This window comes from Canis lupus, chromosome 24, assembly GCF_003254725.2.
Source record: "Canis lupus dingo isolate Sandy chromosome 24, ASM325472v2, whole genome shotgun sequence".
Classification (NCBI taxonomy): Eukaryota; Metazoa; Chordata; class Mammalia; order Carnivora; family Canidae; genus Canis; species Canis lupus.
The window spans coordinates 22,012,234-22,039,992 of record NC_064266.1 but is presented as its reverse complement, the minus strand read 5'-3'; the positions used below and the strand labels follow the sequence as shown (position 1 = coordinate 22,039,992).

Genomic DNA, 27,759 nt, shown 5'->3' with positions numbered 1-27,759 from the left:
TTGCCTGGGCACTCTTGTTGAAGATCAATTGACTATAAGTGTGAGGGTTTATTTTTGGACTTATATTCCATTAACTCCATGTCTATCCCTATGCCGGTACCACACTGTCTTAATTACTGTAACTTTGTAGAAAGCTTCCTCTGGGTCCTCTAACAATATCCCTCTTTTTTCAATATGTTTTGGCTATTTGTGGTCAGTTGAATTTCCATAAGAATTTTAAGATCAGCTTGTCAATTCCTGCAAAGAAGCAAATTGGAATTTTGATGGGGATGGTGTTGAATCTGAAGATCAATTTTGAGAATCTTGCCATCTTAACAATATTGGGTCTTCAGATCCATGAACATGGGATGTTTTTCCATATATTTAGGTCTTTAATTTCTTTCTTTTATTTTCTTACCTTTTTTTTTTTAAGATTTATTTATTTGAGGGAGAGAGAGCACACAGAGGGAGAGGGAGAGGAAGGGGGAGAAGCAGACTCCCCGTGGAACAGATAGCCCAATGTGGGGCTCTGTGTCAGGACACCAGGATCATGACCTGAGCTGAAGGTAGATGTTTAACTGACTGAGTCATCTAAGTGTCCCTTCTTTAATTTCTTTCAACAATATTTTGTAATCTTAAGAGTAAAAATTTTATACTTTTTAAATTATTTGTAAGCATTTTATTCTCTTTGATTGCAATATAAATGGAATTATTTTCTTTCTTTTCTCTCAAAAAGATTTTGTTTATTTATTCATGAGAGACACACACAGAGAGAGGCAGAGACACAGATAGAGGGAGAAGCAGGCTCCTCATGGGGAGCCCGATTCAGGACTCAATCCCAGGATCCTCGGATCATGCCCTGAGCTGAAGATTGACCCTCAACTGCTGAGCCACCCAGGCATCCCTGGAATGATGTTCTTAATTACATTTTTGAAGTGTTCATTGCAAAGTGCACAGAGATACAATTGACTTTTGTATATTCATCTTGTATCCTGCCTTTCTGAACTCATTTATTAGTTCTAACTTTTTGTGTGTGGATTCTTCAGGATTTTATATTTATAAGATCATGTCATCTGAAAATAGAGGTAGTTTTGCTCCTTCCTTTGCAATCTGGATGCCTTTTTTTTTTTTCTTGTCTGAGTGCCCTGGCTGGGACTTCCAATACAATGTTGAATAGAAGTGGCAAGAGTGGACGTTATTATCTTCTTCCTAATCTCAGGGGGAAAGCACCCAGTCTTTCACCATTAGTATGATACCGAATAGCCACTGTAAGAAGGCTCAGTTTAGGATTTCCTGAAAGGTTGGTTGGTTATAGCCTCACTACTAGCAGTGTATAAGAAGGACTCCAGTCCCCATAGCCCTTGACAGTAGCTCCAGGTTTTAGAGGTGAGGAGCCCAAGGCCAGAGAGAGGAAGTGCTGTGTACCTCATCACATAGCTGCTCAGCTGCCTACCATCCAATTGTCCATGGTCACTGGGGAGTGAGCCTTCTGGACACTTAGTCTTCTCTACCCCATCAGGAAGGGAAGACATATCAAGAGTGACCACAGGTGCAGAAGGAGGTCTGGGTTCTGTTCTGGACTTGGCCACTGACTTGGGCAAGTTACTTGCATGACCTTGGGCAGCTTACTCCCTCCCCATCTCCCACAGCCCCCAGGCCTTTTCCTGTCTGGGCAGTGGGAGAAGTGGTCCACTCTGAAGTCTCCAAGTCTAACTAACCATCCACCCTTAAACCCACAGCTGCTTCTGCCACTGCCCTAATTGGCCACCAGAGGGCGCCCCAGACCAGCATTTGGCCCAGCTAGGGCACAGGGGGCCCTGGGGAGGGTTAAGAGGCAGGGTGTGTTTTTTAAGGAGCTGCTAGCTTTGCTTGCACAGGCTTCCTTGTAGCGAGATCTGCCCAGGCCCTTTGCCCCATTTCTCTGGCTGAGTCTTAATCTCTGAGGAGGGAAGATGGAGACATCACCCCCCCCTCCCCCCGAGGCCAGTGACCTTGTGCTCATTCCTGCTTGCTTTGGGTTGGCTGCCTAAAGTCCAGGTGTCCAGCATCAGGGCCAACAGCCTTGAGTATCTCACCCTAGAAAGGTTTCTGCTGTCTCTGGGCCCCTTATGGGCACTGCATCCTTCTACAGCATTGTATGGCAGTAGAAAGCCTCCATCCTGGTGAGAGCCTGGCCACCTAGAAGGGACACATTACAGCCCCTTTAGGACATGGATGGATTCTTGCTGGGGGTCCCTGGAGGTATAGTTGCAGATACTGTAACGACATCATCCGGGACCCCCAGATACCTCAAGTGACAGACCCCAGACCTCAGAAGTAGGCACCATAGGCGCCAGGGACCATCTTGCACTTCCCAGAGCAGAATATCTGACCCCCTTTGTGAAGGACTCTCCAGGGAGCACCAGAGGGGCTCTATCAGCCCTCTCCAAGCTCCCCCACGCTGATTTTACTCTTCTGATAGAAACAGAACCTTTGCTTTCAAATTGAGCTCCAAGTCAAAGGAGCTCTCACTCCTTGCATGGGTAGGCACAGGAGCACCTGCCCACCCAGATGCCTGCCACCTTTGCCTTGCATTTCTGTTACCTGTGTGTTTTCCTTCCTTCCAGACTGGATCCCCCCTTTTTTGAAAAAAAATATTTTATTTATTTATTCATGAGAGACACACAGAGAGAAAGAGAGAGGCAGAGACACAGGCTCCATGCAGGAAGCCCGACATGGGATTCGATCCCGGGTCTCCAGGATCACACCCTGGGCTGAAGGCGGCGCTAAACCGCTGAGCCATCCAGGGATCCCAAGACTGGATCCTCTTGAGGGCAGAGTGAGTGTCCAGTTCCCCTAGATCCCCTCCAGGGTTGCTGATTCAGGACTTGGCATTCAGGAGAAGCTCAACATGTTACCATGGGAACCGTGATCCCATCTTCTGCTCCGGCTCAAGGGACCAGGGCTGTCTCTGCCCCCTTTCTGAGCTGTATGACTTCAGGCAGATCACTTAGCTTTTTGAGCATCCACTTAGTTTGCTTCTTTGCTCTTCTACTTCACCCAAAAGGTTATGGGGGTCAGAGAGGGTGTGAGAGCCCTGGTATGAAGGGTGACATGCTCTCCCTGAGTCTGATAAGATTGTCCTGAGAGGGCTGCAGCTGTGGCGTCAATAAGGAGGTCACATGGAAGAGGGGTGGGCACTGGGCCACACCTACCCAAGTCCCCCGAGTTTTCACATAATAATGGCTGACATTCTCTGGGCCTGTTCCATGGAGCAGACATTGCACTAAGTACCTCACCTGGATTATCTCTCTCAGTCCCCTCAGTGACCCTTTGAGTAGACAGCATTACTATCCTCAGCTTTGCAGATGAGGAAACGGAAGCATGGAGCAATTACCTACCTCGCCCAAGGTCACCCAGTAGGCAGTGGTGGGGCTGGGGCTTGGACCTCTGGTGCCTGGAGGTCCCTAGCCACTGAACCACTCCCTGCCTTGAGTAGATGTGGAGCAGGGATAGGCAGTTTGGGGTCTTGTCCATTATCTAGGAATCTCTGAGGACCAGAGATCCTTGGTTTCCATCTTCTCTTTTCTAGATGTGCGTATGGAGACCAGAGAGGAGCACTGTCTCTCAATCTCTCACATGCACCCCAGAGCATGTGGGGCCAGAACAGGACCACAGCTAATATCAGGTGTTGTTACAGCAAGGAGATTGAGTATTGAGTAATGCTCAAAGCCCCGATGAGTCTCAGAATCTCTAATTCTAAAAGTCATCTTGGGGGCCTCATTCACTCATTCACACCAGCCAACTTCCCATTTTTTTTTTTTTTTAGATTCATTTATTTATTCATGAGAGACACAGAGAGAGATGCAGAGACAAAGGCAGAGGGAGAAGCAGGCTCCCCGTGGAGAGGCAGCTGTGGGACTGGATCCAGGGGTTCCATGCTCAGTCACTGAGCCAAAGGCAGATAGATGCTCAGTCACTGAGCCACCCAGGTGTCCCTAACCTCCCATCTTGATGTAGCTCATTTGCCAAACACCCAGATTCTTGGGAGTGGGGTGAAAGGAAGTAGCTCAGAGGTTCAAAATGATGCCCACCCACCAGCCCAGACCTGGGACGCCAGCAGGCTCCTCCTCCCCCATGCTGGGCCCTTATCAGGAAAGCAATTTGGGTTGGTGGGGAGGGGAAGTCCAAGGCCCCAGGCTCTGGCAAGGTGGGTAGGAGAGATAGGGAAGTGGGGAGGGGGTCACAGGGCCCTGCCGGGAGGGCCCAGGGAAGAAAGAGATGCCCAGAGCCAGTGCTGTCCTTGCTGGCCTGGCCTCTTGACATTGTTCCAGAACTGCTCCTGCCTTCCCTCCTTGGCAGGCAAGCCGCCCGCCCGTACCTTTAATTAGCAAGCAGCAGCCTCTCCCCGATTCATCACAGTCACTGTTTAATTAGCCGCGCACAAGGCTCCCCTACCCCCCAGCTCTGGGTGGAGCAGCCTGCCTCTCTCACGGAGGCTGCCTCCACCTCGCGGTGTCCCCTGTCACCCCCCCATACTTCTTCTGCTCCCCAGAAGGGGGGATGGGGCGGCACGCCTGGCTGAAACCTCAAGGAGATTCTGGGCACTGACGCTTGTATTCAAAGCATCCAGCAAACATTATTAGGGCTTGGAGTCTGCGCCAGCCTGGCGCTGGGCGGAACCCAGGCGGGATGGGGGCGGCCTCCGTCCTGTCCAAGTGCTCCCTTGGGAGGTGCCCCGACACCTCTCCAGCTGGTCCCAGGGTGTTGGGAGAAGCCTAATAATCCTCCCTGTTGCTCCACTGCCCCCGCCCCCATCCAGACAGGGATGACCCTGTCTTCCCTGTCCCAGAGCCCAGCAATGCCCGGAAGGCAGCAGCCTCTGGGATGGAGAGGCACCCCCTTCCACCCCTGCCTCCCCAGGGTCAGATCCTGGAGGCGGCGGTAAGGCTCTGGGCAAAGGGAGGTGGTGGGGGATCTCAGCCCCGCTCTGGGAAGTCGGGGGCCCAGGAGAGAGCCCCAGACTATGGCCGAACCACCTGCCCTCTGTCCCCCCAGCAGGGTGGAGCCGGCCGCCCTGGGAACGGTGCCTCACAGCTTCCGGGCAGAGCCAGGGAGCCACCGCCTCGGGGCAGCCAGCTGGAGGCAGGAGGCTCAGGTTCCATCCCAGCCCTGAGCCCGTCCATCCTGTGGCTTCAGGCAAATCAGCTGCACTGGGGCCTCCGCGTCCTGCTCAGGGAAGGGTCTGGCCCCCTGCTCTGGCGTGGACCAAGGACACGGAAGGATTGGCACTTATTCTGATACTGAGGGAAGTGCTAGAGTCCATCCACACCATTTGTGTGGCCTCAGCTAGGCCCTGAACTGTACTGTGCCTCAGTTTCCCCATAATTAGTAGCCTTGTGGGCTGTCCTGAGGATTAAATGATTTACAGTGTTTCGTGCACTCAGAATGCTGCACGGCAGAGGGAGTCCTTAGCAATCACTGGCTATTTTTACCAATACTTCCCCTCCTTTTACCGATCAATATTTATGGCCAGGTATGAGGGGCTTGGTGGTGAGTAAGTATGGCAACCTCCCCACCTTTCAGAGTCTTCCTTCTAGGGGCAGAAGCAGTTGAAAGCCAGTAAATAAATTAAGGAAAAGTACAATTTCATCTGAACAAAGTTTAGTTAATGGTAATGTACCGGGTTAATTTCTTAGTTTTGACAAATGTACCATGGACAGGAGAGGAGACACGGCGACATGAGGAAAACTGGATGAAGTGTGTACAGGAACCCTCTGTACTGTCTTTGAAACTTTTTTTGTGAATCTAAAACTGCACCCCCTACCCCCCAAAAAAGTTTATTTAAAAAAACATAATTTCAGGGACACTGGGATGGCTTAGTGGTTGAGCATCTGCCTTCGGCTCAGGACGTGATTCCGTAGTTCCAGGATTGAGTCCCACTTTGGGCTCCTGCATGGAGCCCGCTTCTCCCTCTGCCTGTGTCTCTCTCTCTTTCTATGTCTCCCATGAATAAATAAATAAAATCTTTTTAAAAATAAATAAATAATTTAAACAACTTAATTTCAAGTAATAGTAAGTACTATGCAGAAAACAAACAGGAGTAAGATAGATGGGGGTATGGGGACCACTTTAGATGAAGTGGTCTAGGAGGGCCTCTGTGAGGAGGTGACTCTTGGGAGAAACTGACTGATGGGAAAGAGCCAACCGCAGAGAGATGAGGGAAGGGCCTGCCCAGAGGGGACCAGCAAGTGCAAAGGCTCAGAGGCAACCATTGCCTTGGTAGGTTTGCAGTCTACTGGCAGGGTGGGAGAGATTCTGTGGGGGAGATGAGCCCAGAGGAGGATGCAGCTTCCCTTCAACATCATCATTTTGCCCTTTCAGAGGACAGGAAGGTAGGAGACTCTGCAAGGATCTGTACTTAGCACTCTAGTACCTTTTTTTTTTTTTTTTTTTTTTTTTTTAAATAAGCTCTATGTCCAACATGGGGCTTGAATTCATGACCCTGAGATCAAGTCACATGCTCCACTGACTGCACCAGCCAGGCACCACTCTAGTACCTCATTTTAGTCCTTACAGTTACCCTGTGAGAGCAGTGTGGTCACCTCACTTACAGGTGAGCCAGTGGACCAGTGGAGGAGTGAAGACTTGGCCCACGTCACAGGCCTGTGCTTGGAAGGAGACACCTCCTGGCACAACCTTAAGGTTGTGCTGGGGTCTTGCTGGGAGACTTGGAGTGGGCTAACAGGCAGGGCCTGGGCAAGGCCTGGGTGTGGCTATGGAGGGTTGGGGAAGCTGGGACTAGGGGCACCCAGCAGATATGGTCTCTGGCCGCCATGAGACCACGTGTCAGGGCAAGGCAGCACCTTTGTATGATAGTTATGTAATCCGCTTTGTAATAGTAATACCACATGTATGCAATACAAAATTCTGAAAGTACAAAATAATATATAGGGTCAATTTGGGTCCCCGACCACCCACTTTTCCTCCCCAGAGGTACCCTCTAAGACCTTTCCCTGTTATCCTTCCAGAGCTGGTCTAGATGGTAGCACCTTGACCATAACATCGGCAAACAATCAGCAGGCGCCATGGCACCACCAGCCAGAAAGCTCTAGATGCACAGTAGTATTTTTTAATCCTCATACCAGCCCTTGCTGTATGTATATCAAGCTATTTTAAGTCAGAATAAACTGAGGCACAAGCAGGTTAAGTCACTCACCCACGGCCGCACAGCTCACTCAGGGCTCAGACTTAGGGATTCCCTGACAGCATTGTACAGATGAGGATACTGAGGCACAGCGAGGTCGTGTAACCAGCCCCAGGTGACCCAGTGAGCAGATTCTAGAGCCAGGACCTGAGTCCGGCAGTCTCACTCCTCAGACCCGGGAGTGATGCCCACCTCTGCCTGGCTACACGGCCTCGGGCAAGTCACTCCTCCCTGCGACCTGGCCCCCACCAAGGACAGAGAGAAGGAAGCCTGCCTCTGGGATGGCTGGAGGATGAGTGTGAGCAGTGGGAGAGGTCTGGTGCGGGCACACTCCAGGCACCACTCTTACCCCTTCGCCAGTGGCCACTTCCCATGAGGTACAGGAGGAAGGGCGCAGCCAGGAGGGTGTCTCAGGGTGCTCAGGGGGGGCCTTCCTTCTCTGCAGCCAGGCAGACACAGCAGGGGGCCTGCCCTGGAGAGGGATGGGGGGAGTTCTCTCCCCTACCTCCCGATATGGGCATGCCACATGCCGTCATGCTGCTGACCCAGGAATTCTGGGGAGTCAGGAGACGGGAGAGGGGTTTCCCAAAGGTTCATGTGATGCCTCCCCCAACCCCCAGGCTGGGTGCCAGCACCTGCAAGGTGAGTGGAGGGCTGGGGCAGGATGCAGGGGAGGAGGCTACAGCCAGGGGCAGGCAACAATGACAGAAAGGTAAGGGGCTTAGCCCATGTGCCAACTTGGGCCGGGTTCCTGGGGGTCTTCACGTTGGCAAGGTCACCTCAGGCTGGTGGCTGGGCTTCAGCTAGACAGGCTCAGGAAACTGATTTATCTATCTGCCCTGCCCCTCAAGGGTGATCAGATTGTTGAACCCACATGCCGGTTCTGTCGCCCACAATGTGGGCCAGACCGATAGGGGCCAGACTACATTAGTGTCCCGTCGGATTCCCCTCCTCGCAGGCCGAGGGAACAGGGGTTAGTAATGAGAAAGGGGCCCTGAGGTCAAGGCATAGACCAGGTCTTGGAGGGGTGCCAGCCAGGCTGGCGCAGAACAGCACCACGGAGTGGGGAGTGCTGGGACCATGGGGGCAAAACCAGGCTCAGATTTGACTCCAGCTCTACCATGCCCCTGGGTTTGTTAATGCATCACTGTGAGCCTCAGTTTCCCCATCTGTAAAATGGGGTTGTTATCAGAACTGGAATTTCATCATAAAGTCAGAGCTTTTGTAGGGCACCTGGGTGGTTCAGGCGGTTATGCCTCTGCCTTCAGCTCAGGTCATGCAATTCATCTCTGGGTCCTGCAATCGAGCTGCTGCGCATCAGGCTCCCTGCAGGGAGCCTGCTTCTCCCTCTCCAGCTACTCCTACCCCTTGCTCGTTCTTACTCTCTTTCTCTCAAATAAATACATTTAAAAAAAAAAGCTGGAAAAAAAAAAGGAGCTTCTTTGGGATGCTTGGGTGGCTCAGTCAGCTAAGCATCTGCCTTCGGCTCAGGTCATGATCCAGGGTCCTGGGATTGAGCCCTGCATCGGGCTCCCTGCTCTATGGGAAGCCTGCTTCTCCCTCTCTCTCTGACCCTCCCCCCTGCTTTTTCTTGCTCTCTCTTTCTCGCTCTCTGTCAAATAAATAAATATTTTTTAAAAATAGAGCTTCTGACACAATGTACAATCGGTAGTAAGTGCTCAATAAATGTTACTCTCCTCCACTGACTAGCTGAGTAATCTTGTTTTTGAAACCCTACAGGGCCTTGAGACAAACTTTGGTGCTTGTCCTGTGTTCACACGGCCGTCTGGGATATGTACTTTAGTTGCCAAATGTTAGAATTACTGGAACATTTACAGGGCGGTGGAAGAGACGGTTTGCAAGTGGTGCTGTCCCTGCTACTGGAGCCTGGTGGCCCAGGGCCTCCTCCACAGGGGCCAGGAGACTCCTGGGCCAAGACACCTCTCTCTTATCTGAGGCTGGGCTTGCCCAACACACAGAGGCTTCTTTTTGGCAGCTCCTTTTTCTAGAAGACTCCTGGAAGATGCTGCCTCTGTCCCGACAACGTCTGGGCATTGTGTGTGGTCTGTAAGAGCCAAGGGTGCTGCAGCGAGTCGAAGGGAGCTGGGTCAGTCCTTGCTGGGCGTCCCTGAGGGGCCTTCACGCTCCGACCCTCCTTGACCCATGGAGCAGGACCGAGAACACATGGCAGGGCGGCACTCTCCTGTGAGGCGGTGTGACAGTGCTTGAGAACCTGGAAGGGGCTCCCCAAATGCAGGGATGATGATTTTTAGAAAACCTTCTGTCTTTTCTGTAAGGTGGAAGCTGTGAGCTAGAAATGACCTTGATCATCAGTGTTTTTCCAGGAAGATGCTAAATTGATATTGGGCAGAAAAGGGCATTCGTGGTCAAATAAATTTGGGAAAACACCAACATGAACATCCGCTGGGTTTCCTCACTGCAGGGTTTCTCGGATCCGTTCCTGCACTTTGGTGAAGGGCACTGGCTCTATCTACCCAGCAACCAGGCCTGTTGGACGGTGAGGTTCTTTTCAATTATCTTTTCAAAAAACATCTTGTGAGTTTAGAGAGCTATGGAATTCACTTTGGGAAATGCAAAAATGGTTGAAAACCTCACACTCCTCCACCTAAGGAAGCTGGAGGAACCTTGGGGACTCTGGAGACCACGAGGGGAATATGGGGGCCAAATAAGTTGAAAGGACTTGGAGGATGCACTAACCTTTATCTTATATATCATCTATCTATCCAGCAGGCTCAACACCCAGCACGGAGCCCAGTGTGGGGTTCGATGCGGGGCTTGTACTCAGGACCCTGAGACCAAGACCTGAGCTGAGATCAAGAGTTAGATACTGGGACGCCTGGGTGGCTCAACGGTTGAGCATCTGCCTTTGGCTCAGGGCGTGATCCTGGAGTCCTGGGATTGAGACCCACGTTGGGCTCCCTGCGTGGAGCCTGCTACTCCCTCTGCCTGTGTCTCTGCCTCTCTCTCTCTCTCTGTGTGTCTCTCATGAATAAATAAATAAATAAAAATCTTAAAAAAAAAACAATTGCCTTCTTATTTAAAAAAAAGTTAGATACTTAAGTGATAGGCTCCCCTCTAACCTTTATTTTATTTTTTTAAGATTTTATTTATTTTTTCATGAGAGACACAGAGAGAGAGAGAGAGAGAGAGGCAGAGACACAGGCAGAGGGAGAAGCAGGCCCCATGCAGGGAGCCTGATGTGGGACTCAATCCCGGGTCTCCAGGATCACGCCCTGGGCTGAAGGTGGCGCTAAACCACTAAGCCACCCAGGCTGCCCATTATTTTATTTTATTTTTAAAAGATTTTGTTTATTTGAGACAGATTTTGTTTATCTGAGCTAGAGAGAGAGAGAGAGAGAGAGAGAGAGTATGTAAGTGGGGGTGGGAGGGGTGGAGGAAGAGGGAGAAGCAGATTCCCCACTTAGCAGGGAGCCGGATGTGGTGATCATCCCAGGACCCTGACTTGAGCTGAAGGCAGACGCTTAATCAACTAACCCACCCAGGCACCCCACTAACCTTTATTTTAAAGCTAAGACTTTGGGGCACCTGGGGGACTCAGTCAGTAGGAGCATCTTGATCTCGGGTTCCTGAGTTCAAGCCCCACATTGAGTATAGAGATTGTTTAAAAATAAATTAAGAAAGAATGAAGCTGAGATTTTAATCTGTATTTTACTGCATCGACCCATATAATCTTCACAGCCATTCTGTAGGGTAAACATTGCTGTCATCTTCATTCTCCAGAGGGTAAACAGAGGCACAGAGAGGCAGACCCTTCCCCACAGTTCACAACTTTAAGTGGGATGTGAACTCAGGCTGCCCGAGTAAGGGGCTACACTCGTAATCCCTGCATGGCCTGCCTTCACATGAGGCTGGGCTGGTGACACAGCCCTCACTCAGCAGCCACATGCTGGAGCTCCTGTCTGGCCCTTAAACTTCCTGCACGTGGCTGCTCCTCAGAGTTCTTGGGAGAGTCTCTGGTTCCCATTTCGTAGGACGACCCCTGGGGGCGCCCAGTGGAGGAGCCCTGCAGTCCACAGCTTCCCCACCAGGAGGCTGTGTTATGGTCTCATTTTATCCACACCCTGGTTCTCTTCATTCTTACAGGAGAGGCTCAGAGGGGAACCAAGACTCAGAGATGGGAAGTAGTTGCCCCAGTCACCCAGCAAGGAGATGGTAAAGCTGGGGTTCCAACCCTGCAGTTGGGTTCCAGAGCTGGGTGTTGGGGAGTCAGGTGCTTTTCGTGATGAAGCGGTGGGTTTCTGGGGCCAGGGCAGTGGCACAGCTGCAGGACCACACCCCACCAGGGCCCTGGGCTCCTCTGACATGCCATGGCCCCTGCAGGTCCATGACAGTCCCCCTCCAGACAGATATGCTTTCCAGATATGCTAATGTTGCTCGGCCTCCCCTTCTCAGCCTTATACAGGCCAACAGTTAGTAGCATAAAAACAGGCAGATAGCTCACCACCACCAAGAAGAAGTTGCCATGGAGGCCTCTAGGCCACCAGGTTTTATCTCCAACTCCTGGAGTAGGGCCTCGGCCATTTCCTCCTTCTGCAGTGTGGACTTTTTGTTCTGGGTGTTTTTTCCTCTCCTTTGGTTCACCAATTCCTAGAGATGGACTTGTGTGTCTACCTGTCCATCCACAGACACTGGACACCTGTTGTGGGCCTGCCCCAGCTGGGCTGGCCCTCACGTGCCTGGAGGGTAGGCAGGACTCCGGGGTGTTTCCAGATCTCCTTGGAGGCAGGGGTGCATGACTGCATGCAGGATCTATTGCTTGACAGCAGAGCAGGACCTGGGTTCAAATCCTACTTCAATAATTTAATAATAAAACACCAATGACACAATTTTCTAAATGTGCAAAAGATCTGAATAGACATTTCTCCAAAGAAGATATGCAAAGAGCCAATAAGACATGAAAGATGCTGAGCATTATTAGCCATCAGGGGAATGCAAATCAAAATCACATGAGTTATCACTTCATACCCACTAGGATGGCTTTAATCAAAAAGACAGATAATAACAAGGTTGGCAAGGATGTAGAGAAATTGTGGCCTTCATGCTCTGCTGGTGGCACCATAAAATGGCGCAGTTGTTTTGGTGAACAAACTAGCAGTTCCTCAAAAGTTTAAACACAGCGTTACCACAGGACCCAGCAATTCCACTCCTAGGCATTTACCCAGGAGACTTGAAAACACATGTCCGGGGTGCATGGGTGGTTCAGTTGGCTAAGCATCTGACTTCAGCTCAGGTCATGACCTCAAGGTCCTGGGATCACAGGGTCCCGAGATCAAGCCCCTTGTGGGGCTCCCTGCCCAGTATGGAGTCTGCTCCTCCCTCTCTCTCTCTGCCCGTCCCCCTGCTCATGCTTGCGTTCTCTCTCTTTTAAATAAATAAATAAATTTTTTAAAAAAAGAAAACCCATGTCCACACACAAATATTACACAGCTGTTATTAGGATCATTATTCACAACAGCCAACAAGTAGAAACAACCTAAATGTCTTTCAACTGATGCACTGAGAAACACAATATAGGATGTTATTTAGCCATTAAAAGGAATGAAGTCCCGACACCTGCTAGAACATGGATACACCCGGAAGATGGGCTAAGTGCAAGAAGTCAGACACAGAGACCACGTACTATAGGAATCCACTTCTATGAAATGTCCAGAATGGGCACATCTGTAGGGACGAGAAGACAAGATAAGAAGAGCTGGGGGTGGGGGTCTGGAGAAATGGGGAGTGCCAATGAGTAGGGTTTTGTGGGGTTGGAATGGTGACCATATTAGCAAGCATGGTAATGGTTGCACAACTCCTCGAATATGCTAGGAACCATCGAATTGGACACTAAATGAGTGAATTGTATGCTGTGTGAATTCTATCTCCCTAAGGCTGCTATAAAAAGTTAGGAAGTAAAAAAAAAAAAAAAAAGTTAGGAAGTATAGATAAGCCAAAGGAAAAAAATGGTAAGGTTCATCATCCTATCACCTAGAGACAACCCCTGTTATGCTTTAGTGACACGCTCCCAAATTATACTCTGTTGCCCTACATGCTGCTTTTTCATTTAATAACACATGGTAAACATCTCTGCATGTCAGTAAACCTACCTGGACATAAAGCCAAAATCTGCTTCCACCCTTTACTGGCTGTGGGCGTGGGTAAGCCGCCTCAGCTCTCAGACCCTGGCTCTCTCCATCTGTAAAGTGGGGTAACCCAAGGACCTGTCTCCAGGGGAAGCCATGAGGACCAGAGGGAGATGGCATCCCTAAGGCATGCAGTGCAGATACCAGCCTAAGGGAAATGCTCTGAAGGTGGAGGCCCTGTCTGGATTACATTCTTGCCCGTCTCGAACACTCCCACCAGGCTCAACTCATTTCTGTGCTCTTCTGTACGTTTCTAATATATCATGGTTTAAAACAGCCATGGTGGGGCACCTGGGTGGCTCAGTGGTTGAGTGTCTGCCTTTGGCTCAGGTTGTGACCCCAGGGTCCTGGGACTGAGACCCACATCAGTCCCACAGGGAGCCTGCTTCTCCCTCTGTCTGTGTCTGCCTCTCTGTGTGTGTCTCTCATGAATAAATAAATAAAATCGAAGGAAAATACTAAAAAATAAAATATCTACCATTTACAAGCAGGCAGGGGGATCAGGGACAGACCCTGGAGGTTGTCGTGACCCTCAATGGAAAGAAGCTACCCTCCCACATACCTACTGTGTGCCTGGCCTAAGCTCCTGTTTTGTTTTGTTTTGTTTTGTTTTTTCCTCACAATGATATTATTGGCCCCATATGACAGATAGAGAAACTGAGGCTCTGGGAGGTGCCGTCACCTGCCCTTTGCAAACAGCTGAGGGTGGAGCTAGGTTCCATTTCCAGTTTTGTCTGGTTGAAAGTCAGTGTCCTTGCTTTTCTGTCCTCCGAGGAGGGTACAGCTTTGAAAAGTCTTGAATCTTCTCCAAATGAGGGATTCGGGTTATTATTTCCCAGACCTGGAGTGTAGGTACCAAAGGGGGTAGTCACTGCTCCTGGATTTATTTATTTTTTATTTATTTATTTATTTATTTATTTATTTATTTATCTATTTATTTATCTTTCTTTCTTTCTTAAGATTTTATTATTTATTTGAGAGAAAGAGAGAGCGAGTGCGGGGCGGAGGGCAGTGGTGGAGAAGCAAAGGGAGAGGGACAAGTAGACACGGGGCTCAATTCTGCGACCCTGAGATCATGACCTGAACAAAATCAAGAGTTGGATGCTTGACTGAGCCACCCAGGTACCCTATCACTGCTCCTAGGTTTCAAATCATAAAGATGTGTTCACGTGTGGCTACTTGCCCTAAGCCCTCTGCTGGGCTGTGGGGACACAGTAGGGGCTTAAATGTGGTTTTGCTTGAATGCACAGGCTGGCGGGGTGGCAGCCAGGGTGAGCCAGGGCCATACTCCTGGGGGTGGTGGTGAGGGGCACAGGCTCTGGAACCAGACAGTCACGGTTGGAGCCCCCACTCTGCTGGTGACGTGGGCAGTAACCCCACTGTGAACTTGATTTCCCTGTAATAGGTGGGTGTAAGCATGGAATAAGTTAGAGTTCCTGGAGTCACTCCTGACATGGGGTGAGCTTTGGTGTCAGCAGGGTGAGTCAGTGGACCGATGCAGGAAGCCCAGGAGGAGTAGCCCGGGGTGGGGGCCGCTGCCCATGCTGGTGTTTCTGCCCCCATCTCCGCAGCCAGGCCAGGTCCCCCCGTCCCGCTGTCCTTGGTGGTTGCTCTGCACCTCTTGAACAGCGATCCCACCCGGCCTGGCCTGGTCTCTGTGATCGTCCCCTGATTCCTGCCCATCTCCCTTTGGTCGCCTTCAGCACCAACTCCAGGACAGCCACCCACTGAGACCTGAGCTGCCTGTGGAGTCCCGTGGACATGCTGCGGAGCCCAGAGCCCAGCCCTGCCTCTGAGCAGCAACCTGACCTCAGAGACTCCACCTCTCGGAGCCTCCTTCCTTCCCTGTAGCACCAGGGCTAGCAGCTGACTCTAGGGCCTGATTCCGCCTGCCTGTCCCACTTACTGCCTCCCTAGCCTCAGTTTCATCATCTGCAAAACAGGAACAATAACCACACCTCAGAGATTTGAGAATTCACTGAGAAAATACCTGTCAAGTGCTCAGAACAGTGGATGAGACATAGCATGTGATCAAGATCTGTTGGCCCCTATGATCTTGGCCCTTTAGGCCCAAAACGTCCTGCCCCAGAGACCCCTTCCCCAAAGCCAGATCCGTGGTCTCCCATCCAGCCTGGCCTCTGCCCCACCCCCCAGCAGCCCGTTGGACTGGGCACTCTGCTTGGCAAGCCTCCCCCCAACCAGCACAGATGTGGTGGCTGCTGATGTCTGTTGAACAAATGAAACAAAAGACAAGATGCAGAAAAAGAAGGCCAAGAGGCTCCACCTTTGGCGGGAAAATACAAGGTCCACTCATTCAGCCATCATTCATTCATTTATTCAACTAATATCTGCTGAGCAGCTGCTGTGCGGGGCCATGGGGACACAGCAGCAAACAGCAGAACCACTGCCCCGGGAGCCCTGGCACTCTGGTGTGGGAGACAGACCCCAAAGGAAGCAAATAGTGACATGACACGTGGAGAATGCTGGCTTGTGATAAATGCCACAAAAACACCAGGGAGGGTGCCGGAGAGGTTGTCATTTGAGACAGGGCAGCCAGGGAAGGCCATGGAGAAGGGGACATCTGAGCAAAAAGTTCAAGGAGGTGAAGTTATTTGTTCATTCACTCCTTCCCTCCCTCCTTCCTTCCTTCCTTCCTTCCTTCCTTCCTTCCTTCCTTCCTTCCTTCCTTCCTTCCTTCCTCCAGGCTCCAGGCAGTCAGCAAACATTTCCCTGGGCCTGTTCTGTGGCCTTGGCCAGGTGGGTGGGGGCAGGTGGACTTGCCCTGAGCGGCTCTCAGGTGGGTGTCTCCCAGCAGTGGGCTGGGAACACACTCACCCACCCTGGAAGAGTCACAGGGTCTGCCCCAGACGGAGGTGTTCTCGAGACTTGGGCCTTTCAGCGCTAAATCGGAAAGTCTTGTGCAAACCAGAACAAGTGGTCATCCTCTCACCGACTGCCCTCATCCCAGGGGCCCAAGGAAAGGTCAGCAGAAGCATCCACTTGCTTCTCTGAGGATGGGACTCTTGTGAGGGACCGGGAAGGGAGAAGCTGGGTGCCCTTGCCACGTGAACTAGGAAGGCAGAGGCTCCAAAGCCCAAATGCACCGCATGTGGGGGCTGCAGGTATGAGGACAATGCTGCCTCCCAGGGTCAGTGGGCAATGGGTGGGAAGGGATGACGGGGTCTCAGGGCATCTGTGAGTGGACTGCATTGACCTCGGGCAGCAGGCCACCGAGCCGGTGGGTAACTGTATCTGTGTTGTAGCAAGAACTGTGCTTCACTGTGCAAGGTTTCTCCCCAAGGCAGAGGATAGAGAAAGAGCAATACCATGTCCTTGTCCTTTCTTTCCTTCATTCTGGTGAGCACTGCTGTCTGCACTGGGTCAGCCAGACAGGGAGAGAATTATAGAGCAAGTAGTGGAGAATCTATGGAAAAGGTATATGTGGGTGTTTGTTGCATTCTTTTCTGTAGGTTCAGACATTTTCAAAAAACATCATGGGGAGGAATAAATAAAAATTAATTCTTGGCCACGTATAAAGCATCCAGGGAGAGCATGGATGAGGCAACGTCCTTCCCTCCAGCAGCTCAAGCTGGCATGGATGCTCTGTGTGTGCGAGGTCCTCAGAGGAAGGACCTCGAGGCAGGCCTGGGAGGCCAGGGGAGTTGTGCAGGATGGAGGAGAAAGGGAAGAGCACTCAGACAGAGGAGCAGCAGAGGCAAAAACCCGGAGCCTGGGTGTGCAGGGATGTTGAGGCAACAGGTCGTTCTGTGTGGCTCAGTGGAGGGTTGGAAAGAGGCTGAAAAGGGAAGTTGTGGCCTCGTGAACCTTGTCTCCTTGAATCGGTCTCTGAAAATAAAAGTGAGACTGGCCCACTGTTGCAAAATCAGAGAACACAGGAAATTATTTTAAAAAAGGAAATACAACCCCCTAGGTTAGCCCATCACCAGAGATAACCACTGTGAAGTATTTGATGCATTTCTTCCTAATATCTTCATATACTTGGATATGTATGGATATATATATATATCTCATAACTTAGAATAATAAAATAGTTTGCATCTTGTTGGTTTTTTTTTTTGTGTGTATGTTTTTAAAGATTTTATTTATTTAAGAGAGCAAGCAAGCACACGCAGAGGGGAGGGGCAGAAGGAGAGGGAGAAGCAGGACCCCTGCTGAGCAGGGAGCCCGACATGGGACTTGATCTCAGGACCCTGGGATCATGACCCAAACTGAAAGCAGAGCACTTAACCAACTGAGCCATCCAAACACCCTTGTTTGTTTGTTTGTTTGTTTGTTTTAAGATTTTATTTATTTATTCATGAGAGACACAGAGAGAGAGACAGACATAGGCAGAGGGAGAAGCAGGCTTCCTGCAGGGAGCCCGATGCGGGACTCGATCTGGGGTGTCCAGGATCACGACCTGAGCCAAAAGCAGATGCTTAACCACTGAGCCACCCAGGTGCCCCATTGTTTTATTTTTTTAAATATTTTATTTATTTATTCATAAGAGACAAAGAGAGAGGCAGAGATATAGGCAGAGGGAGAAGCAGGCTCCCTATGGGGAGCCCAAGTAGGACTCAATCCCCAGACCAGGATCACGCCCTGAGCCAAAGGTAGACATTCAGCCACTGAGCCACCCAGGCGTCCCTTGTGATTTTTTTTTTTTTTTTTTAGAGATTTTACTTTTTAAGTAACCTCCAGCCCCAACATGAAGCTTGAACTCATAACCCCTAGATCAAGAGGCACATGCTCCCCTGACTGAGCCAGCCAGGGGCCCCTACATGTTGGTGTTTTTTACTTAACATTACATCAGATGCATTTTTCTAGGGCCATTAAATAGTCTCTGCTAACCTGATTTCTAAGCCGTTTGGATGACTCCAGCCAGTGGTAGCTTCTTGGCTAACGTGGTGATTCTCCTGGCTGGCCCCTGCCACTGATGCTGTTTGCACTTGTCTGCTGTGACAGAGAACACCGTGATTAACAGCCCCCATCCATCCACAACTCCATGTCCACATCGCTGATTATTTTGGGTTTCCTTCTGACCATTCCTAGACATGAGATTCTTGGAAGCCCTGCTCAGTGCAGAGCTGGCTGGGTAACCGGGAGAGGGGGTGGGTTTCCCGGGGCACATGCCCCCACCTGAGGACAGCCTGGGCCCCAGCTGGAAGGAACAACTTGCACTTTCTGAATGCCTCATGCTCTCTCCTACCTCCAGGCCAGTTTGTCCGGGTGTTATAAACTCCCGCCCCCAGCTTTCTCTCTTCCCTGTTTTCTCTGTCTTGCTAACTCTTCCTCATCTTTCCAGATGCCCACATAACCTTCTCCAGGCAGCTTTCTGAGCCCCTGCTGCCATGCCCTCAGCGGCCGTGCCTGGGCCACCTCCTTCCCGGTGCTTTCTCGCTGGGTTACAAGAACTACTCCTTTGTCTGGTTTTCCTTGTCCCCTGAGAACAAGGCCCAAGCTGCATTCATCTCTGAATTTCTAGTATCAGGGGGTTGAGCTGGCTGCTTTTGGTTTCAGTAAATGTTTGTTGAGCAAAGGAACGGAGAGTTGGACAAATGATTTGAACAAATGAAGCAAAGTCCATGGGGGAGGCTAAAGCGCAGACGCTGGACTTCAGAGGAGCATCCAGTCTAGGGGGACACCATAGAGCAGGGCCCCTGAGCCAGGAGCAAGGAAGAGGGGAAGCAGGGCTCTTGTGAAAGGAAGCTGGAAGGAAGCAGGGGCCCGGGCAGTGCTGTGCAGGGTAATTCAGGCAAGAACATTCCAGAAGAGGGCAAGGTTTCATGCACTCTGGAACCCTGTGTCTGGATTCAAATCCTGACTCTGCTGCCTAGGAGCTGTGTGACCCTGAGCTACTGACTTAGCTTCTCTGTGTCTCAATTTTTCCAACTATAAAGGGATGCGTGGGTGGCTCAGCAGTTGAGCATCTGCCTTTGGTTCAGGGCGTGATCCCGGGGTCTGGGATCGAGTCCCACATTGGGCTTCCTGCATGGGGCCTGCTTCTCCCTCTGCCTGTGTCTCTGCCTCTCTCTCCCTCTCTGTCTCTCATTAATAAATAAATAAAATATTAAAAAAATTTTTTTCTATCTATAAAATGTGGATGACAAATTCTAGTACTTCATTCATTCATTCAGTCATTCATTTTCTCCTTCACTTTACACTTGTTGACTGTTCTGGGCTCAGGATCGGAAGCTGAGAGGGAGCTGACCAGCACGGTCACTCACGCAAGCAAGCCCTGCAGCCGAGATGGAACCTGGGTCTGGCAGCCACAGGTTCCATTCATGATGCCCTGCAGGCCACCGCACAGGCTGCTGTGGGACCGCAGGAGGTGCTGGCACACAGGGGACACTTCCCAAGCAGGAGCCGCTGTCACTACCCTCCTACAGCATCGTTACCGTCAGGTCTTGGAGAACGTTCCTACCCCTCTGAGCTTCAATCTCCTTTACGGTGAACACCATCTTGGTTTGCCTAGGAAGGAGGGTTTTCCCAGGATATGGGATTCTAGTGTTAAAATGGGGACAGTCCCAGGCAAACAGGGATGGGTGTTTCCTCATCTGTCACCCGGGGAACCACCTGCCTCCTGTGGCTGTTGTGCAGAACAGAAGCACACCCATAGGAAAGTCAGAGAACCAGGGGAGAGGAATTCTAGGATCGATTACATGAATATTGAAGAATTCTGTGTGCAATGGGAGTCCAGTCATGAGAAAGAAGGAGCCAGCTCCCAGGTACTGCTGTGGAAGAAGCTCTACGATACATATTCTCAGTGAGAAAAGCAAGGTACAGAACATTTTGTGTGGAGTGCTTCCACCAGAATCGAAGGAGGGGTATGAACAGACACACACATGCTCACGTGTGTGTGGATTCTCTGGGGAGCGAACTAGGGGCTGGGGAGAAAAGGTGGGGGAAAGATCTGCTTTTTCAGTCTATATCCTTTTGCGTTGTTGGAATTAGATTAACCTTTTGCTGTCATTATCAGGTTGAAAAACTGTCTCAACTTCTGTGTGTCCAGATTTAAAACACACACACAAAAAACCCCAAAACTATTCTAAACCATGAAAAGGCCCAAAATGCAGAGTAGGAAAAGTGCCTAACTCAGGGTCCCACACCCAGGAGGTGCCTGAATGGCCTTCTCCCTTCTCCCACCTGTGAGCTCGTTGACCACTGGGCTGAGTGTGCAAGGGGCACCATTTTCTAGGGGCTCAGGTGCAAGTGTAGTTTGGGAAGACACGTGTGGGCTCCATGAGGCAGCCTGCCTGCAGGCCTGGGGCCCACGGGAACCTCACCCACTTCTGTGCATGCGTGTCCAAAGTCACCGTGTGCCCGTTCCAGGGCCTTTCCCTGCCTCTTGGGATTGAGGAAAGCCCATCTTGCAGGCTAAATGGCTCAGGTCTCACATACTTCCAGACTAGGGAACCCACATCTGCTGCTGCAGCCACTATAGCCAGTTCTTTCTGCCTCTGGCCTTGGGGAGAAAGGGCCACGGCTGGTTTAGGAAGAGGCTCTAGGCTCAGCCTGAGACTACCCAGCGGGCCCGACCCCCCGCTGACCAGCCTCCCCTGAGTTCCCAGTCCAGCCCTGCCTTGAGCTTCTATTTTTTTTTTTTTATTTTTATTTATTTATGATAGTCACACACAGAGAGAGAGGCAGAGACACAGGCAGAGGGAGAAGCAGGCTCCATGCACTGGGAGCCCGACGTGGGATTCGATCCCGGGTCCCCAGGATCGCGCCCTGGGCCAAAGGCAGGCGCTAAACCGCTGCGCCACCCAGGGATCCCCGAGCTTCTATTTTTTTTTAAAGATTTTATTTATGTATTATTTATGTATTCATGAGAGAGAGAGAGAGAGAAAGAGAGAGGCAGAGACACAGGCAAAGGGAGAAGCAGGCTCCATGCAGGGAGCCTGATGCGGGACTCGATCCCAGGACTCCAGGATCACACCCTGGGCTGAAGGCAGATGCTCAACCACTGAGCCACCCAGGGGTCCCTGCCTTGAGCTTCTAGACATGTGGCCAGGCTCTTTTCTTTTAATTTTTTAGCATTATGCACATATTTCAGAAAAATGTTCTCACTGTAATATCTCAAACATTAATAAAATGTAGCAAATAAAAGCCCGAGTAATTCCTCTGCATTTCCTGCACCACATTCCCCTCAAACATGACTGGCAGTTAGTGGGTATTCTTTTGAACCTTTTACCATCATGCGTGTGTATCTGTATCTAGTCCTCTATCCGTACCCTTCTGTCTGTAACTACCCCTTTATCTGATCTGTGCCAACTGTATATGTAACCGTGTAAGTAGAGGTGTGTGTGCTCCTCATGTAAATGGTAACATTCTGTAACATTCCAGGTGCCTTATTTTTCACTGAATGTATCATGGACATTGTTTTGGGTCAGTACATATACAACCACCTCCTTTTAACAGCTGAGCAGTATTCCAGCACATGAGCTGGCCCCTCATTTCTCTGTCCAGTCCCCTATTGGACATTTAAATGGTTTCTATTGTTTTGCTTCTGCAAGATCAAAGCCCTGGGCAGGCCTTATCATGCACTGACCGATTTCTCCAGGATAGGCACCTGGCTCGCCTCCCAGCACTACTGAGGGAGCTGGGTACTGCATTTGCCGTGAGGTACTGACAGAGGGGCTGGGTGCTGGGGCTGGGTCCCGACTTTTCACGAGGTACTAACAAAGTGCAGCCCGGGGAAGCCGAGCTAACCACACTCCCAGCCAAGGACATAGACCACCTGTTTCTGTGCACACCGCCAGCACTGAGCTGCCCAGTGTGTCACATCTCTATATCAGACCGTCTCCCCCCCAGCAAAATCCTCACCTCCCAAGCCTCCAATCATTCCACCTGGAATGGTTTTGAAATGTGCATTACAGGAACTTCCCAGCCTTCTTGGTTTGTCCTGCTACTGAGTGACTTCCCACCTGGGGTGATTTTAGGGAGAAGGGGAAATTCCCCAGTCCCCAAATTTCTCCCCCACTTAAAGGAAGAGGCTCTTGAAGGCCCTGCCTCCCTTTGTGAACTCTTTTTCCAAAGGCTTCCTGCCACATAGGCAGCAAGGCACAAAGAGGGGTGGGCTTGGGAGGTAGAAAGCATGAGGGGTGGGGGGCAAAAGAAATAGAACCATACTAATGGCCTATTTCTTACAAAGTGCCTCCCCTGCCCCTGGCACACGCTCTGCAGTGGGTGCTGCAATTTTCCCAGCCTTGCAAATGAGGGAGCTGAGGCTCGGAGGGAAGGGGAGCAGGAGTTGAACACAGGCCTATGCAGCCCAGGTCCTGTGATGGCAAGGTGCCAAAATGTATGCCAGAAGGTACTGGTACTGACTCCCTGGGGAGCCCGAGATAAATGAAGGCTGGAGAAGCGTGTGTATATGTGTGTGTGTTGGTGAGGAAAGGGATCTGGAGAGATGAGTGGGATTTGGGAGGGAGGGGAAGGGCCTACCAGCTGAGTTGACAGTCTGGACAACAGCCCAAGGCAGGAGGACACCTGGCATGCTGATGGTAGAAAGGCCTGGTCTGGGTCATCGTGTGAGGTGCGAGCTGGAAGTTGCGAGAGGCCGGGCCTGCCCCGAGGGCCCTGATGCCAGGCAGGGAGTGGGCTTATAACTAATTGCCACCGTCCCTGTTATCTATGGTCAGTGACATCTCCACACCAAGACAGCTGCTATCACGCTGGCCGTCCATGTGTCAGCTGATTCTTCCAACTATTCCAGGCCATGGCCACCATGGTGCCCATTTCACAGATGAGGAAACTGACTAGGGAGGCTCAGGGGGGCAGGATCAGGGCTGCTGACTTACCCTGGGATGCCCTGGACCTGCCCTCCTGGAGGAGAGGAAGGGGGAAGGGAGGGAGGAAAGCAGGTGGAGGGGTGAAGGATGAGGGACGTGGGGCCCCCGACCCTACCATCATCGCTGCTTGAACTGTCTAGGTTTCTGAACTGGATGGTGCTGGCGGTGGTGGGCCCATCTCAGCCCTCCTGACCTGAGCTGCTTGAACCCAGTGACCTGTGCATCCCCAGGGCTGATATTGCTGCAAGGCTGGCCCAGAACTCTCTCTCCTGAATTTGCATCCAGAGTTCTTTCTCCCACACTCCACATGCAAGCGCTGCTGGACCACTGGATCCCGCAGAGCTCTGGAAATCCATGGGATTTACCCACCCAGTTCCAGCTACTCCAGGATCTGGAAAACAGTAGGCTCTTTGGGTCTGGCCCGAGCCAGGACCCCATTTTCCTCCTGTGTAAGATAGAAGTATTCACTGTCAGACTGTACAATTGCTCTTGGTGTTTGTGCTTGTCTTGGGCCCCTGCTCCTCTGGCTTCTAGTCTCAGAAAACAGCCTGGCTCTGGCTCAGACCCTTGCTAAGCCTCAGTCTCAGGAAGACAGAGCAGCTCTGGACCAAAGGGTCAGCCATAAGCTCAAGCTCTGTTCCAAATGCCTTGTCGCTGCAGCCTGAGTGTGCCAGGTGCCCACCACTCAGGGAGCACTTGACATCGCCATCCCTCCTTTCCCTGTCCGGGCAGAGCAAGTCCTTTCTCCAGGCCTCCGTCTCTGGACATCTGCAATGGCTGTTCCTCCCTGCCCGGCCTAGCACCAGGGCTGTTTGAAGCCAGTGTAAGGCACCGGATGGGAAAGAGCTTTGCAGATGGAAAATTTGGCCCACTGGGAAGATTTATTGCTGCGACTGTAAGTGTGAGGTCCAAAGGCCATTGGGGCCTGATGGCCCCTACCCAGAAGGCTGTGCTGGAGCCCAGGCCTCTTTCCCTCCATCAGTGATGAAGGAGCAGACAACCCTCTCCCCAGGGCCCTGGCATCTGGTGGCACGCCAGCCCGCCAGCCGGGACTGGGCTCCTTCAACCAACATTTCGCCTCTTATTTTGGTATGTGCATCCCCCATGCAGGGTTAGCACCTAGATGGCCCAGGTCTGGAGAAGATACACAGGTAGCTGAAACCCCTGGATAAGCCTGGAGAGGCAGGCCAAGCCCCAAGAGAAAAATCTCCCTTTTCTCCTCTAACCTGCTATCCCGGGTGGGACTTGCCCTACCTAGGGCCCCCTGCCAGCTTCCCCACCTCCCGCACATCCCCTCCATTTCCACTCTTGCCACCAGAGACCTCTGGAAGTCAAGGACTCAGGCAGGTGTCTCCTGCTCGGTGCCCTCTGCCAAGCGTCCTGGCTGGTGTCGAGCCCCAGGGGCAACAGGGCCCAAAGGAGAGGAAGAGTGTCCCTATGCTCTGTAGCCTGCCACCCCTTGGCCTGCTGGAGTGGCCTCCCACTGCTCCTGGGCCCTGGGCCATGACTGGGACGCACCCCACACTCCGGCCCACAGGAGGCCGTCCCAGGTGCAGCGGGCCTGGACCCCATCCCTCCCCTCACACCTGCCATCTCCTCACCTGCATCCAGCCCCCCTCAGGCCGTCTTCCCATGCTGCCTCCAGCCTGTGCGAGGGGACACAGACCGGGTCGACAGAGGGAGCTCCTCCTGCCCTGGCTGCAGGTCTCCCTAAGGGTTCCATGAGCCCGGAGGGAAAGGCACACGGCCTCGGGCTGGCCTTCTGAGCCCAGCACTGTCTGGCTCCTGAAATGTGCGTCTGATGCCCAGACGAGCGGACGTCCCTGGCCGCCCTGCGCGTGGCCACCCCGGCGGCTGGGAGTGTGGATGAGCTCAGGCTCAGCCAGGCTGAGCTATATTTAGACACCGGGGCCAGGGGGAGCTTCTGGGCCCGAGGCGGCGGAGCCCACAGCGGGGGCCCCAGGGGCACCTCCTCATCTAGGGGGACGGTCCCTGTGCAAGAGGCCGTAACCCAGACCGGGCGCTGTCGGCTCCCACTGCCCCCAAAAAAGGCCAAGGAAAGATTCTGTTTGAACAAAGGAGGCTCTCTGGCTGGTGCTGTACGCGGGGTGTGTTTATAGTTAGAAAAAACAAGTTCCGGGCTGGCCGGTCGCTCCAAGGGTGGGCCGCAGGCGCGGGCGGGGGCGAGCGAGGGGCGGCGGGAGAGCCCCTGCCCCCCCCCCCCCCCCCCCGCGGCGGCGTGCCAGGCCGGGGTGCGGCCGGCGCGAGGAGGGGCTGGCGAGCGGCTGCCCTGGCCCGGCGGTGGCTCCCCTGCTCCCCCGGGCGGGCAGGAGGCAGGATGGATGTTCGCAATAATTACCCAGCTGCAGCTTCCCGGCGCTGCCGCCATAGCAACGGTGCCGGCGCCCCGGCCGCGGCCCAGGCGGGAGGGGGCGCGGCGCCCGGGCAGGTCGGGGAGGGGCGCGGGCCCCGGGCCGGCGAGCCCCGCGGGCAGCTTTGTTGGCTCCTCTGCCGCCTGCCCCCTCCCCGGAGGCCTGGGCGCAGGGAGCTGGGCACGCCCCCGGGGAGCGCGCAGCAGACGCGGGATCCGCTGCCAGGCCCCGTGGGGCACGGGGAGCAGGTGTCGGGGCCGGGGGCGCAGGGGGGTCCCTGTGGCTCAGGGATGCACTCGGGGCGTGGGGCTGCCACCCCCCGCCGACGCCCGGGCCCCTTGGGTGTGATCCGCCCCCCACGTCGCCTCCCCTCTCCGGGGCTAGTGCGTGGTCACTGGGCGCCCGTGGGGGGGGTGTTTATGACTCCAGTCCCGCCGTCCCTGCTGCCTGGGGCAGGACTGGCTTTGTGTGAGGTTGCCTGGGGGGACCCAGCGGAATTCTCCGGGACCCCTAGAATCCTGCCCCCATGGCACCCAGCCCCCTCTGCTCAACAGTAAAGGTTCTGTAGGTCTCCCTCCTGAGAACGTTTGCTCTGATGAAAGGGGCAGCGTTTACCTCCGTTTTACAGATGGAGAAGCCGAAGCCAGAGAGGTTATGTGGCCTAAGGTCACACAGCTAAAAACACGGACTCTCAACCCAGTCCAGTCCTGTCACTGCCCTGCCATGGCTGTGGCATTTGCTATGGCTATTCCCCAACCGGCTGTCATCTGGCGGAGTATCCCGATGGTTAGCTAAGAGTGCAGACTCTGGCCTGGGCGGGGAAGGGGGGGGGTGATGTGAGTCAACCTCTCCCAGCCTCGGCTTTCTCCTCTGTGAAGTGGGGATATAATGAACCTTCGCTTATGGGGTTGGTGCACGGATCAAAGAAAACAGTGCATGGAAAGAGCAGCGCCTGGCACGTGGGAAGTGTTAGCTGTTGTTATTGTTGGAATTATGATTATTTTTATTATTGTTACAACATGAGGAGGTGGACCTACACTCTCACCAAAGCCCCTTTTGGCTGCGGCCTTCCGGGGCTCTCCAGGCAGCTTTCTGAAGGCGAGGCCTCCCTGGCAGGCAGCAGAGAGGATGAGCGGGCTGGGAAGTGGGGAGTTCACAGCCTAGTGAGGAGGCGGGTGCTAATCGCCTAATCCCACAAGTGTGTCTGGGGTGTGGGCTGTGAGTGTGAGGAAGGAGACACATGGGGCTTAGATGGGGCACACTGTGCAGGGCTGAGACCCTATTTACACAGCACGAGCAGGGATGGCCTCTCCTGGGGGCCAGGCTGGAGGGGGCAGGAAGAGGATGTTTTAGAACATGGCCTTGCTTGAGGAACTGAATGGGGGCAGGGGGCAGAGCTCTGGAGCAGAGAAGGACAGGAAAACTGAGGTCAGGAAGGTCACACGGGGCTGGATCTCCAGGGCTTCATGGGCTGTGGAGGAGAGTTTTTGGATGTGATTCTAGAAGCTGTAGAAAGTTAGCACGTGGTTTTAGTCAGAGAAGGAGATCAGTCTATATTTGTTAATGGATGAGTGAATGAATGTGTGATTAAATGAATGGAAGTTTTATTTTGCCTTGGCCGACCACAGAGACCCTCTCTTTTCACCTTCCCCCCTCTCCCCCTCCTCCTCCCATCATTACCTCAGCCCTTCCTTGCTGGTTCAGTTCAGTTATTTGTCAGCTGCTGCCCTGGGAGCCCATGGTCATATGGTGAAGGATCAGCAAAAAAAAAAATAGAAAAATTCCAGATCAGTTGCTTTGACAATATGGAAGAGTATTTTGGGAAAGGAGGAGTTGAAACTGGTCAGGGCACTGTCTGAGAGGGGTGTTGAAGGATCAATAGGAGTTCACTATGTTGCCAAGGCAGAGGACACAGCATCTGCACAGGCTCAGAAACAGGAAACAGCACAGCATTGGTGGGTTTTTTTTTTTTTTTTTAAGTATTTTCATAGGGCCAGTGATAAATAAGGATAGTTGCCTTTACAGGGCACTCCTATATGTCTAGTCCCCGGCCACAGACATGAGCTCACGGGGGATCACACAGTTTAAACCTGGCTCCCTTTGTGGCAGAGGCCTGGTTCACCTTTCAGAATGAAGAATCGAGGTTCAGACAAGTCAGGTTACTTGCCTGTTAAGGTCACACAGCCAAGCCGAACCCATGCCCTCTAGCACTCAGGGGTGGGGTTGGCCTGACGATCCTCGCTGGGTCATAAAAGGCCCTGAAG

At 52.4% G+C, this 27,759-nt stretch overlaps 1 protein-coding gene and 1 long non-coding RNA gene across 3 annotated transcripts in view; one reads left to right on the top strand and one right to left on the bottom strand.

The window, feature by feature from the left end:
* Window positions 1-10,208, top strand: part of COMMD7 (COMM domain containing 7) — a 71,360-nt gene extending 61,152 nt beyond the window's left edge. Inside the window, exons 8-9 of one of the 2 annotated variants that reach the window (XM_049100520.1) lie at window positions 9,609-9,683; window positions 9,917-10,208. In XM_049100520.1, coding sequence (XP_048956477.1) covers window positions 9,609-9,683; window positions 9,917-9,979 — 138 coding nt within the window. In that variant the 3' untranslated portion in view covers window positions 9,980-10,208. Of the gene's footprint in view, window positions 1-9,608; window positions 9,684-9,913 lie in introns of both variants that reach the window. The other variant, XM_049100519.1, reaches the window with a different exon arrangement.
* A 7,410-nt stretch (window positions 10,209-17,618) lies between these two features.
* On the bottom strand, window positions 17,619-23,595 carry LOC125753561 (uncharacterized). Its single transcript, XR_007405674.1, has 3 exons — window positions 23,493-23,595; window positions 18,181-18,282; window positions 17,619-17,749 (listed from the first exon to the last, which is right to left on the bottom strand). It is a non-coding gene; the product is annotated as an uncharacterized LOC125753561 (long non-coding RNA).
* Between the last annotated feature and the right edge of the window lie 4,164 nt (window positions 23,596-27,759).